Below are 14,292 nucleotides of genomic sequence, written 5' to 3'. Positions count from 1 at the left end.
ATTTCCTTTTTTTTTTAAAGATTTATTTATTTATTTATTCATGATAGATGTAGAGAGAGAAAGAGAGAGGCAGAGACACAGGAGGACGGAGAAGCAGGCTCCACGCCAGGAGCCCAACGCAGGACTCGATCCCAGGATTCCAGGATCACTCCCTGGACCAAAGGCAGGCGCCAAACCGCTGAGCCACCCAGGGATCCCCCTAAATTTCCTATTTGAAACATTATCAGTAACCCACATACACTGATTAGTTTCCAGAAGCTAAGAATCAATCTCTTATTCCAGCGGAATTCTGATAATATGAAAGTAAATACCAATAAACATATATCAATTATATCAAAAAGTTCATATGTAATTATGTTTTTTAGATATTTCAAGATCTTCAAACTATATCTATGGTTAAATTAAAACAAGTAAAATATACATCTGCATAAAGCAACATTTAGAATTATTTTCTTATATTTTATTTATTCCATATTTATAGGCAACTGCTCCCAAAGTAACAGACATACAATTTATTAAACATTTCTAAATGTAACTATCTAGAAAAAGTATTTAAAAGTATGATTCTGGGGATGCCTGGGTGGCTCAAGGGTTGAGCATCTACCTTCGGCTCAGCGCGTGATCCCTCAGCGCGTGATCCCGATTCCAGGATCAAGTTACGATTGGGTTCCCTGGGAGGAGCCTGCTTCTCCCTCTGCCTAGGTCTCTTCTCTGCTTGCTCTCTGTGTCTCTCATGAATAAATGAATAAAATCTTTAAAAAAAAAAAGTATGATTCTGGTAAAACTGTCACTATAACAGATGACATGATACTATGCTTAAAACCTTAAGGACTCCACCAAAAAACTATTACAATAACTGAATTCAGTAAAGTAATAGGATGCAATATACAAAAATCTGTTATGCTTCTGTTCACTAATAATGAAGTAGCAACAAAGAGAAACTAAAAAAACAATGCTATTTACAATTACACCCAAAAGAATAAAATACCTAGAAATAACCTTAACCAAGGAGGTGAAAGACCTGTACTCTGAAAACTATAGAGCACTGATGAAAGAAACTGAAGACGACACAAACAAATGGAAAGATATATCATGCTCATGATTGAAAGAATATCGTTAAAATGTCCACACTATCCAAAGCAATCTACTGATTCAATGCAATCCTTATCAAAATACTATTAGTATTTTTCACAGAACTAGAACAAATAGACCTAAAATTCCATGGAACCACAAAAGACTCTGAGAAGCCAAAACAAAACTAGAGGATTCAACAATCCCAGATTTCAAGATATACTACAAAGCCATAGTAATCAAAACAGTATGACCCTGGCACAAACAAACACAAAAACAAACAAACAAACAAAAACAGACACACAGATCAATGCAATAGGACAGAGACCCCAGAAATAAACCCACACTTATATGGTCAATGAATCTATGGCAAAAGAGGCAGGAATTTACAATGGGGAAAAGACAGCCTCTTCAAAAAATGGTGCTTGGAAGACTGGATCACTTTTTTACACCCTACACAAAAAGAAACTCAAAATAGATTAAAGACCTAAATGTGAGAACTGAAACCACAAAACTCCTATAAGAAACCATAGCCAATAATCTCTTTGACATCAGCCTCAGCAACATAGTTATGGATAGGCTTCCTCAGGCAAGGGCAACAAAAGCAAAAGGAAACTATTGGGACTACACCAAACTACAAGCTTTTGCACAACAAAGGAAACCATCAACAAAATGAAAAGAAAACCTACAGAATGGGAGAAGATATATACGATAAAGAGTTAATATCCAAAGTATACAAAGAACTCATACAATGTAACATTAAAAAACAAAATAAAATTTAAAAATGGGCAAAGGACCTGAATAGACATTTTTCCAAAGACATCCAGATGGCCAACAGACGCATGAAAAGATACCTAACATCACTCATCAGCAGAGAAATGAAATCAAAACCACAATGAGATATCACCTCACACCTGTCAGAATGGCTAAAATGAAAAAGACAAGAAACAGCATGTGTTGGCAAGGATGTGGAGAAAATGGAATCCTTGTACACTGTTGGTGGGAATATAAACTGGTGCAGCCACTTTGGAAAACAGGATAGAGGTTCTTCAAAAAATTAAAAATAGAAATACCATACAACCCAGTAATTTCACTGCTGCGCATTTATCCAAAGAAAACAAAAATGCTAATTTGAACATATATATGCACCCTATGTTTGTTTACTATAGCATTATTTACAATAGCCAACATATGGAAACAACCTAAGTGTCCACTGATAGAAGTATAAGGAAAGTGTGATAGACACACACAAAAATATTACTCAGCCATAAAAAATAGAATAAGATCTTGCCATTTGCAACAACATGGACAAACCCTGAGGATATTATGCTAAGTAAAATAAGTTGGACGGAGAAAGACAAATATTGTATTTTATTCATTCACATGTGTAATCTAAAAAGCAAAACAACAACAAAAAAAGCAGAAAACAGATCCATAATACAAAGAACAAACTGGTGGTTGCCAGAGGGGAAGAGGAGGTGATGTTGGGCAAAATGGATGAAGGACAGTGGAAGGAACAGGCTTCCAGTTATGGAATAAAAAAATCACAGGGATGAAAAGTACAGCATAGGGAATATAGTCAATGGTATTATAATAGAGTTGTATGACAGTTTAGGGTGTCCAATACTAGTTGCACACTTAAAACTAATGTAACATTGTGTGTCAACTACAATTTAAAGAAAAAGTATGATTCTAACTACATTTCCTTTTATCAAAAAACTGTAAATTAATTCATTTAAACTTTTTTTTTTTTTTAAACACAAGGGGGTATATTCAGTTATTTTTCCTTACTGGACAGGAAAGAAAATCTTTCATGTAAGAACACAATCTGGGATCCCTGGGTGGCGCAGCAGTTTAGCGCCTGCCTTTGGCCCAGGGCGCGATCCTGGAGACCGGGGATCGAATCCCACATCGGGCTCCCGGTGCATGGAGCCTGCTTCTCCCTCTGCCTGTGTCTCTGCCTCTTTCTCTCTCTCTGTGACTATCATTAAAAAAAAAAAAAAAAAAAAAGAACACAATCTATATATCAAGCAGTAAAGAAGTGGCAGATGTTTTGGAGATTTTATTTGTTAGGTCTGAATTCATGTTGACAAGCTGACAATTAACTGAAAGTTAAATGCAGCAACAGTGAACTGCTCACTAATCAGCTATTAGCCATCAGAATGCTACTCAGCACCCTGAGGACCAATCTAAAGTAAAACAACACGCAGCAGCTAACTGAAATGATCAAAACTTTTATGAAGTAGATTAGACTGCACATTTTACTCTGTAAAGATCTATTAATTTCTGATCAGGGCTTTATTCTATTTATTGCAGTCAATACATTGTCCCTTAATTTTAAGAAAGTAAAATGAATCCTAGAGGGAAAAAATACATAGTTCAATTATTTTATTACTATGGTTTCAAAAACTAACAACACAAAACAAATAAAAGAAAAAAATTAAATGAGAAACCTTAACAGCAATGAAAGTAATACGTTAATGTTTTCCATATCGTCACATAGCTATTAAAATAAATAAGAATTATAAAATATTCTGGAGACACAGCGAATCATTTAGCTAAAGGCATTACAAAGCAAACCTATTTTTTTTTTCCAATCTATCTTTTTTGAAAGAAACCTGGCAATATCAAATAGAGCTATAAAATTGCTTCTTGCCTTTGACCTAGTAATTTTTTATTTGGGAATATGTAAGTAATTTCTACTGAATATATTCTAGCAACATTATTTATAACAGAAGAAACAGGAACCAATCTCAGTGCCCTATAGGCAAGAAATGGTTAAGCAAACCACAGTACAGTAATAGAATAAAATACTATATGGCCAATAAAAACCAGTAAGAATGTGCACTATGTTGATATTCAAATGTATATACACGTACTAAGTCTAAAAAAAAAAGGGAACCCACAGAACATAGTCATAGTATTTACAAAGGCTCATAAAGATCATACATCAGAAGTTAGAGCAATATAAGTAGAATTTTATGTTCACTGGACTATTTCTCTGCCATAAACATAAAATGAACATAAAATAATTTTGAGAGAAGAAAATGACCAAACCCTCAAGATTCTTTTGACTGTCTCTCAACAATATACACATAATGTACTAAACGTGGGACAGTATACAAGTAATGACTACACTACAAAAATTACAAATGCTGAAGATATACCTGTTTCATCTTTATACTTGAAAACGTTTTATAATATCACAACCAATAAATATTGTACTTTTTCTCTAAAAAATGCAAATCACTTTTCAAAGGGAACAGATAGTAAGCAAATATGATCATCCCTATTCTACAGATGGAAAAACTGATGGAAAAAGTATCAGCGTCCTACACAATTCATCCAACTCTTGATTTCCTATCCTTAACAGCATCTTTTGGAAAGAATTTTTCCCACTCACATTTTACTTTTCATTATTTATTTTAAAAATAATTTCCTTTAACTCTTCTGAACAGTATATACATGACTGTCCTTCTTAAATATGAAATATATGAGAAAAAATTGTTAATACACTGAAGTAATAAACATTTGAACTATTTACTGTTTTTCTCCTCTCAGAGGCAACAAAGATATATATATATATTTTTTTTAAGATTTTTATCTATTTATTCATGAGAGACACAGAGAGAGGCAGAGACAGGCAGAGAAAGAAGCAGGCTCCGTGCAGAGAGCCTGATGAGGAACTCGATCCCGGGACCCCAGGATCATGCCCTGAGCCAAAGGCAGATGCTCAACCGCTGAGCCACCCAGGCATCCCAAGAAGATATATTAAAATCTACTTCAAATTCTCTATCACAGTCAAATTGCAGGAAAAAAGGGTTACAGGTATATCTTTCTGTTCTTCTAAGAGTTGTTTCCATTGACTAAGTTGTGAGAGCAGTTGGCAACAAAGGTGAAACCCAAATATTTCAGAAAAAAACATTTTGCCTTGCCTGTTTTATTCCTATAGTTTTGAAAATTAAAAATACCAAAGGGCTCCCCCAAATTATCCAAAAGTTAACTTAAAAGTAGCTACTTAGGGGATCCCTGGGTGGCTCAGCAGTTTAGTGCCTGCCTTTGGCCCAGGGCGCAATCCTGGAGTTCAGGGATCGGGTTCCACATCCATGGAGCCTGCTTCTCCCTCCTCCTGTGTCTCTGCCTTTCTTTCTCTCTCTCTCTCTCTCTCTCTCTCTCTCTCATCAATCAATCAATCAATCAATCTTAAAAAAAAAAAAAACCAGCTACTTAAAGAAGGACTGTTGAGAAACCAAAAATCATCTAAGAGGCAGACCACCTGTAAATTTCACTCAGACTGATGTCCATCTCAAATGTCACTTCCTCTCTGCAGCTTTCCCCTAAGACTCCAATCCACAGATGTTTCCTCATTTGTGTTTTAAGGCACTCTGGACATACATCTTTTATAACATATCAGATTTCAATGATCTGTTCATAAACTTATGTCCTTTACTCTGAGGTCCCTAGAAGACAGGGAATTTTTTTTTTTTTTTTTTTTTTTTTTTTTGTCTCTAAGGCACTCGGAATACAATACAGGATTGCTGTTAGATTTAAATTTAAAGACCAAACACTAGTTTTTAAAGGCTGGTTACTAAAATATTTAACAGAAAAAACAGTGTGCTTTCAAGACTAACTCTCTATTTGCAAGCACTATATTCTTTCAGTCAGAACTCTCAAAGAGTGAAAGCTTCTTGCTGCAGGGTATGAAAGTTAACAGTTTGATAGTGGTAACTGTCAACTTGAGTAAAACTTAAAGATCCTTAGACATTTTTAGAGATCCAAGATTTTTTTTTTTTTTTAGATTTTGTTTATTCATCAGTGGGACAGAGGCAGAGACACAGGTAGAGGGAGAAGCAGGCTCCCTGAGGGGATCAACTCCCAAGACCCTGGGATCGCGCCCTAAGCCAAAGGCAGATGCTCAACCACTGAGCCACACACAGGTGCCCGAGACTGAAGATTTTAAAGCAAACTGTAAAATGCTATGAAAAATTTAATAGCTTATTTAATGCCCTAAAAGAAGCTTAAAATTCATAGCTATAGTAAAGCTGGCAGTAATAAAATAAACATGTCTTTAAAAATAAAATCAAACTTAATAAATAAACCTATTTACAGACTGTAAAAGTTTGCTGAACGATTATTTGAATTGTTAAAATTATTACTGGTTTCAAAGAGATCCTCATGCCCCAACGGTGTTAGCAACTTAAAACTATTATGTCTACCGTCATGCTCTATAGCAAATAACGTAAAAGCAAGTTACTAATATGCCTCTTCACTAGCAGTTAAGCTGAAAACCTTGAGTGTAAAAGTCGTAAGAGATCACAGTTTTCAGGATCTGTCCTAGGAATAATACGCGTTTCTCCTGTGACCCGCTTGTCAGTGTTTAAAACAATGTCAGAGAAACTAAGTGCTGGGATCTTTTACAATTTCTGCAGGCTAAAAAATATTTTAAGTGAGTTAGAAATGAACAGCCTCCACTATTACAGCAACTTTTTATTGATGCAGTTTACGCGGTTCTGGGTGTTAAGAGTTCACCAAAAAAGGAACACACTGCTAAGTGTGAAGCTGAAACACCGAAGTCCTAGAAAGAAAACAAGCTCTCAGAACCAACCAGGAGTTCCAACAAAGTAGGGAGGAAACAAAAAAAAAAAAAAAAAAAAAAAAAAACACCTCGGGAAGCAATGAAATTTTTTTTGAAAAGTAACTGGAAGACCCAGTCGCCCACTTTCTTGGAGTGCGTGACCCGGGGCGGTGAGCCCACACTCCCCCGTGGACTGCGTGCGGACCCGCATGCACCCAACTCCAACGGAGGGCCATCCATACACGCAGCCCCTGTTTGCAGGCAAACGGACTACAGCTGCTCGTGCTACCTGGACCTTTAGACCCGAGGCGAGCCTGAGGCCCACTGAGCCCCGCAGAACCCACCCCTAAAAGGCCATTCCAGAACCTCCGACCTGCCGCCGGGCGGACCCAAGCACTTCCCGGGGACACCGGACCCATCCCAGCTACGCCCCCTTCCCCTCGGACCGCAGCTCTCCGGCTAAGGGGAGGTTGCCCTTCGGTCAGAGCACTCAGGGTCCGCCAGGCCTCACTCACCTTACACTCGTCACTCTTTTTGTCTTCTTCGCAGAAGTTGACTGGCGCCAGGCCGGGCAGGTAGAAGGCGGCGCCCGGACGTGGGCCTGGGGCCGCCCTCAGGAGCAGCAACAGCAGCACCAGCCCCGGCCACCGAGGCGGAGACAACACCAGCAGCCTCGCGCTCATGACGGCTGTTTCTGGAAAAGGGCAGCCGAGCCGAGGGGGCGAAGAGGGAAGGAGGGACGGGGAGCCTCGGAGACGACTACAAGATCGCGGGAGCTGAAGGGGGACCGCCCCGCCACGGACAGTTCCGGTTGCGCTAGGAGACGCCGCGGGTCCCGCAACAGCAACCGAACCGGAGCTCGACAGAGCATGCGCAGCGCCGCCTGCACATGCTCAGTGAGAGGGGCCGCAAGCGCCGGGAGGAGTTTCCGGGACGGAGCCTGGAGGAAATCCACTTTCCAGGTTTTCAGCAGGCCCACGAGGGGGTTGCTGGCTTCCGCGTTCACGGCTCGCCTTCCAAATTCAGATCTGGAGCTGCCTGGCGGCGTCCAGGAGGGCACCACGTGTCGCGCTGCGGCCCCGGCTCGCTGCTTTGGTTCAATTTCCCATAGCAATTACGAGGTTTCCTCGCCACACCTCTCTTGGCACGTCAACCCTTGCTATAGAGTTGGTGCCCCAGGAAATGCTTGCTGATGGAGGCGGCCTTGGTGGCGAGAAGTAGTTCGGCAAACACCTGTTTGGGAGCAGGATAAAGAAACAAATGGGGAAAACTAGCCAAAAAGTCTCGTATAGTTTTGAGTGTCCCTGTTTGCACGGACAGGTTCCAAGCGTTGGATGCCGTGAGCCATTTTTGCCTGGGACAGTAATAGTACAGAATAAACGAGATCTCTTTAAAGATGAGTGGAAATGAGGTGGGGGGGGGGAATCAGGAGTGGGCAAACAGAAGGTAGTGTTGATGTTTCTTTGCAAAAGAAGATGGGCAACAGTTAAGTGAGGATAGTCGTTCTAGTGAAATAGCAATCTGGTATTGATGAAGTTTTGGAATTATAGGTGAGGTCCGGAGCTGACGACCAAGAAAGAATTCTTGAGACGCCTTTGGTGCAAAATCGTGGTTTTATTAAAGCACGGGGACAGGACCCATGGGCAGGAAAAGCTGCTGCCCCGGGGCCTATGAGGGGTGGCTGATTATATACCTGAAAGTTGTGAGGGGTTTGAGGATACTGTATTCTCTAAGGGATTTTGGGAGCAAGATTTCCAGCACCTTGAGGGGCCTAGCTGTTGTTGGGAAAAGCTCATTTACTACCGTCTCATAAAACCTGAGTCATGAGACCCTTCAGATGTGCTTGGGGGATGATTGATTGCCAACACGTATCTTTGGTGGGGAGAGGTTAACGAAATTTCTAAAGGAATTTTTTTCTTTTTTTTTTTTTTTTTTAAGATTTTATTTATTAATGAGAGACACACACAGAGGGAGAGCGAGACAGAGAACAGGCAGAGGGAGAAGCAGGCTCCATGCGGGGAGATGGATGTTGATCCAGGTCTCCAGGATCAGGCCCAGGACTGAAGGTGGCCCTAAACTGTTGAGCCACCCAGGCTGCCTTAAAGGAATTTTTATATGTTAAAATACACTTACAGGATCCTGGGGGTGGGGCTAAGATTGCCTTTTGTCCTTAGCAAAGTATTAACATGGAGGCAGTTGAGTCTGTAGAGGAATGTCCCTTTGCCTTCAAAGACTTGTCAATGTGCTGCCCCAGGTTCGTGCTTTGTCCTCAGCTAGTCCTCTGTTCTGCCATTGGTTACGATCACCTTTGAGCAAGTTTCTGTCACTTTCCTGATTGAAGTGACGCGAAGACCATCTGTGTATTTATGTATTTGTGTGTGTGTGTGTGTGTGTGTGTGTGTATTTTCTTGAGTATTTTTCAAGGAGCAACTTGCTTTTGGTAACATAATGTCAATTCAGTTGAGCTTTGAAAGACTTTGTAAGGATGGATTCTCTTAGACTATATATCAAGGAATGAAAACCTGGGAGTACCTCCAACTCAAGAATGGGCAAATTTGTTAAATCAGTAACTCAGGAAAGTGTGCAGCCTCATGTAATTTTATCTAAATTCTTGTGGGTATTTCCTCCCCTGGACAGTTTACAGTGTTCAGTAAATTTTCAAAGGGATCTATGACTACAAAAAAAGGTTGAAAACCACTCACTGTTCTGTACTGTGGAGTAACCAGAACAATGAAAGATAAAATTCTTTCATGCAAAGGCAAATCGCATTAACTCCAGTGAGAACACTACTATCTAGTTAATGTGACCCCGAGCAAGTTAATTAATCAAATCTAGGGTAGTAGAACTGGAAAGCAGAGAGAAGAGAATGCTCATCTTAAGGTTGTTGTGAAGATTAAATGAAAAAAAAAAAAGTTAAGTGCTGAACACACTGCTTGGCACAGAGAAATGGCAGTCATTTTTATAACAAAAGCCAAGGTACTGGGGGCCTGAGCAGTGGCCATTCTTCCGGCAAATCAATTAACATATCTGTTGAGCATCCAGTTTGAGCTAGGGAAAAGGATTTATAACATTCTGATGGAGATTTCCAACATAAGAGGAAGCAGACGGTCAAGGAGAGGGAAGGAAAAGTAGCATTTCTGTTCAATTATCTTTTATTTTTCCTTGACCTTCACTACCCCCACTGCCCCCATCCCCAACCTTTCTTCGCTCAGTTTTCCCCATCTCAGGAATGACACTGCTGCCCCTTGCTCAAGAATCCAAACCTGAAAAAAAAAAAAAAAAAAAAAAAAAGAATCCAAACCTGGGGATGCCTGGGTGGCTCAGTGGTTGAGCGTCTGCCTTTGACTCAGGGCGTGATCCCAGGGTCTGGGATAGGGTCCCATATCAGGCTCCTGCAGAGAACCTGCTTCTCCCTCTGCCTATGTCCCTGCCTCTCTCTCTCTATCTCATGAATAAATAAACTAAAAAAAAAAAAAAAAAAAAAAAAATCCAAACCTGGGAGATAACCCAAGTGTCTCGTTTCCTCACTCCTAACATAGAGTCTGCTTGCTGGGCGCTGAACAAGACTAAATCCTTTCCATGTCTGCGGCCACATCCTCGTCCAAGCCAAAATCTTAGATCCCCCTGAACTTCACCCTTACCGCAATAGCCTTTCAGCTTCCACTCCTGCCAACAGCGATCTTATAGTCTTTAAATCCCTCAAAACCATTCATCTGCTTAACTCCGGCACCCCATGCTTCCACTATCTGGAATTAACGTGGTTATGCTTACCAGCTCACTTCCCTTTTATATATAAACTCTGTGGGAGATAAGGACTCTGTTTCTACATCCTACATCTCTACATCCCCAGAGCCTGGAGCAGCGTGTAGAACACAAGTGGAGTCAGTAACTGGAAAGCACTACAAGACCAGCACTGGCCGGACCACAGAAATTCCAAATCTGAATTTAGAATCGCAGACTTCTAGTGCTGAAATAAACCTCAGGTTTTCCAGATGCATTTAACCTTTTATAGAACAATGAAGGGGCGTGGCTGCCCGCAGCCAATCAGCTACTTATTGGGGCTGAGACCTCAGAGACCTGGGGGTTCAAGGAAGTCCCCGGGTTCCTTTCCTCCAAACCCCGCCGCCTCTCGAGCCCCCGAAACTCAGCATCACCAAAAACCCGGAGAAGTGGAGTCTTCCTCAATAAATGGTACCCGGACTCCAGTCCCAAACCTGTCTGACCAGAGTGCGGACGGCGCATGCGCAGGGCCCACAGGCGGCTCCTCCCCAACTCCTACCCCTGCGACCTCCTTCCGGCTTCCGCCTCCACAGATCAGACACGTCACCCCTCGCGGCCGGGCCCGGTGGTAGGACAGGGGGCGGGGCTCGGCCGCAGGGAGGAGCGGAGCGCTTACTTCCGGATCCGGCCTCTCCCGGAAACGCCGTCCCCGGGGTTCCCTTGGTTACCGTGCTGCGGTGCCGGGGGCGTGGCTCGGGGAGATCGCCCCACCTCCTCGTCCGGGCCACAAAATGGAGTCTCTGGTTGGAGGGGGTCTTTCCTTCGGGCTCTGCCATGCAGAAACCCTGGTGGGGATTCCAATTCCAAACTAGGAAGATACGAAGTTTTCCTTACATCCTCCCTTTGTGACGCTCCCTTTCTCCAAGGACTAGCTCAGACCCGGCTGTGAAAGTTGAGGGATATGCTTTGGTCCTTTCCTCCGAGGCAGATAGCATTGGATGACTCCTGTTTTAGTCTCTTAATAATCTGGCATTCAGTTTTTCCACTCCTCTTTGCCAAAGTAATTTAGACAGCTGTTTTTCTGCGTTTCCCACGGCTTCTATGTGTTTCCTCGCAAATAAAAGTACAGGATGCTTAGTTAAATTTTAACCAGATTAATAATAAACAATTTTTTTAGTGCATGTGCATCCCAGATATTCCCTGGGTCATGCATGCGTCTGACCTGGCAACCCGATGTCTACGTCACGTTGCAGGAAGGGCCGCTGTAGTCCGCTAGCTGTATGCTTGGCAATTAATGGGCTTTCAGGAATTTCTAGAAGATAAAAATCACCTCATTGTCCTTTAACTTCTGATAGGAAAATGTGATAGTCCAAGAGACAAAAAGTGAGTAATCCATGGTCCCCTTCCCCAGTCTAAATACTGCAAGTAGGAAACCAAACTGTCCCTGAACAATAGGCTATAAAGGCAAGTTCAGAGCCAACGTATAAGAAATGTTAAGTTTTAAGGTGAAAGAATGGTTCCCGGGACATTGGGATTTATTAGCTAAAATAGGAGTCGCAACCGGAAGGATTATTTAGCCAGCAGAACCTAGGAGAATGAAATCCGCAGAGGCAAACACCACCAAGGGAGAACCCCGAGAAGACAATAATGGCCTGGCTCAAAGCCTGCGCGTCTGCAACACGGGTGGTGGTGTGTCCCTGTTAATACAGAGTGACATATTCTAATCATGTAGCTAGTGCTACTTTAAATGTATGCCCAGCAACCGATTTACAAGTTTACAAGCTTTCTGTTTTTAAAAAATGTTTTTTTTTTTTATTCATGAGAGACACAGAGACAGAGAGGCAGAGACAGAAGCAGGCTCCATGCAGGGAGCCCGACGTGGGACTCGATCCTCGATCGCTGAACCGCTGGGCCACCCAGGCTGCCCACAAGCTTATGAGCTTATAATGTAGCTTGCCATGTAGCTTGTTTACAGAGAGCGAATGTTTGCTGGATTCAAGTATCTGTTCTGTGGAATTACTTTTAACAACTCTATTGAGGTATAATTTACATACCATGCATCACTCAGTTTAAGTCTACAATTCAATGATTTTTAGTAAATTTACTGAGTCATGTCATCATCACCCCAATGAGATGACCTTTAATGTTTAATCCCCCTTTCCACACTCAGCTCTAGGCAACCACAAATCTACTGTCTCTACAATGTGTCTTTTCTGTCTCCTTTGGGTTTTTAAAATGATAAATTAATAATTGTATTCATCTATTGATTTCTGTGTCTGTAGCTAATGTAAATTCAACCCATGGATAGGTATATTTTCAGTGTCCTGACAAGTTACCTGTGTCAGGCTGCTAGGCTGTCCTGGATTCCACAATGTCAATGCCCTCCATGCAAAGGCCTTCAGGACCACACTAGTGGCTGGGTTCATTACTAGTCAGATTTATTATTCAATACAGGGAGGGAGGATGCACATCGTGGTGAACTATGGGACATCTCAGTAAGAGTATTAGGAGGGACTCATTATGGTATTGGAGCTTGTTGGATGTTTTAGGGGAGTAATTAAAGAAGAGGCGCTTTGCTCTGGATAGGATGTTGCCAGGAAGCAGGGGTAATTCTTAAGACTGGATATCTTAATGAACCTTATCTAGAATTATCTAGCCAACAGGCTAGACTGTTGGCTAAAGCTGTGTTTGGTAAAGAAACAGCAGTCACTATTCTTAGAGTAGGGGAAATATTTGGTGATTTTGTGGTTTGGCCAATGTTCAGATTTTGTCCCTCCTTAAGACATAATTACAGAGGGGTTGTGTTTTGTCTTGACCATGGTCAGAATGGCCTTGTCTGATGTTCATGTTCTGTGAAATTATTTATACGCAACGAATGAGGCTTACCTTTAAAGTACCATGCCAGATCCTCATGTCAGGGTCTGTTCTCCTCACCAAAATAATGTCATCCACTTGTCTGGGTAATTATCCAGCTATTCACTCCTCAGTATTACTAGATATACTTACCTTTTTCTTGAAATTTCTGCAAAAATACTAGACACTGGGTAACCTCCAATCCTCAAACTCAGATTGTGATCATTTCTATGGATTTTAAAATGGTTCACCCTTTCTTTTATAAGTGAAGCAGTGAACAACAATATTAGTACTCTTTATTTACTTGCTTTCTTTCAGCACCCTGAATCTTTCAAATGGAGTTTAGAAATATTTGCTGTACATATAACTGACAAAAGGTTTCTATCCATGATATAAGAATTGTTATAAATCATTTTTTAAGACAAGTAAGTAGAAAAATGGGCAAAAGATAGAATATCACAAGAGTAGATAGTGGTCCAGAAAAATGAAGACATCTTCAACCTCATTACTTATGAGGAAATTGTAAATTAAAACTTCAGTGAAATAGAGCTACACAGCAGAAGAACTAAAATTTATTTATTTATTTTTTAAGAGTTTATTTATTTATTCATAAATAAATGTGCTGAGAGACACAGAGAGAGAGAGAGAGAGAGAGAGAGAGGCAGAGACACAAGCAGAGGGAGAAGCAGGCTCCATGCAGGGAGCCCGACGTGGGACTCGATCTCGGGTCTCCAGGATCGCGCCCCGGGCCAAAGGCGGGCACTAAACCGCTGAGCCACCCGGGCTGCCCAAGAACTAAAATTTAAAAGACTGACAACATTAAGCATTGACAAGGATGTAGAACAACTGGAAGGTACATACACTGCCAGTGGGAGTATAAATTGATGGGAAATTGTTTCGCACACATATTCTATAGCCTAGAAATTTCACTTCTAGACCTAATACCTACTTCCATTCACCAAAAGATATGTTCACCAAAACAGAGCTCTAATGTTTTTCTACAGTAGTGTGGATAAATATAATATAGTTCTACTATAGAGTACTACGACAGCGATGAAAACAAATCACTGTTA

The 14,292-nt window shown here is 41.3% G+C and overlaps 1 protein-coding gene across 1 annotated transcript in view; it reads right to left on the bottom strand.

The window, feature by feature from the left end:
* TM9SF2 (transmembrane 9 superfamily member 2) overlaps positions 1-7,483 on the bottom strand; it is a 62,946-nt gene extending 55,463 nt beyond the window's left edge. The window contains exon 1 of the mRNA XM_038569948.1: positions 7,162-7,483. Within this exon, the coding sequence (XP_038425876.1) occupies positions 7,162-7,329 (168 nt within the window). The 5' untranslated portion in view covers positions 7,330-7,483. The remainder of the gene's footprint in view (positions 1-7,161) is intronic.
* Between the last annotated feature and the right edge of the window lie 6,809 nt (positions 7,484-14,292).

The sequence above is a fragment of the Canis lupus genome, chromosome 22, assembly GCF_011100685.1.
Source record: "Canis lupus familiaris isolate Mischka breed German Shepherd chromosome 22, alternate assembly UU_Cfam_GSD_1.0, whole genome shotgun sequence".
NCBI classification, from domain to species: domain Eukaryota; kingdom Metazoa; phylum Chordata; class Mammalia; order Carnivora; family Canidae; genus Canis; species Canis lupus.
Note: the sequence above shows the minus strand (reverse complement) of the source record. Positions and strands in the feature narration are given on the sequence as shown.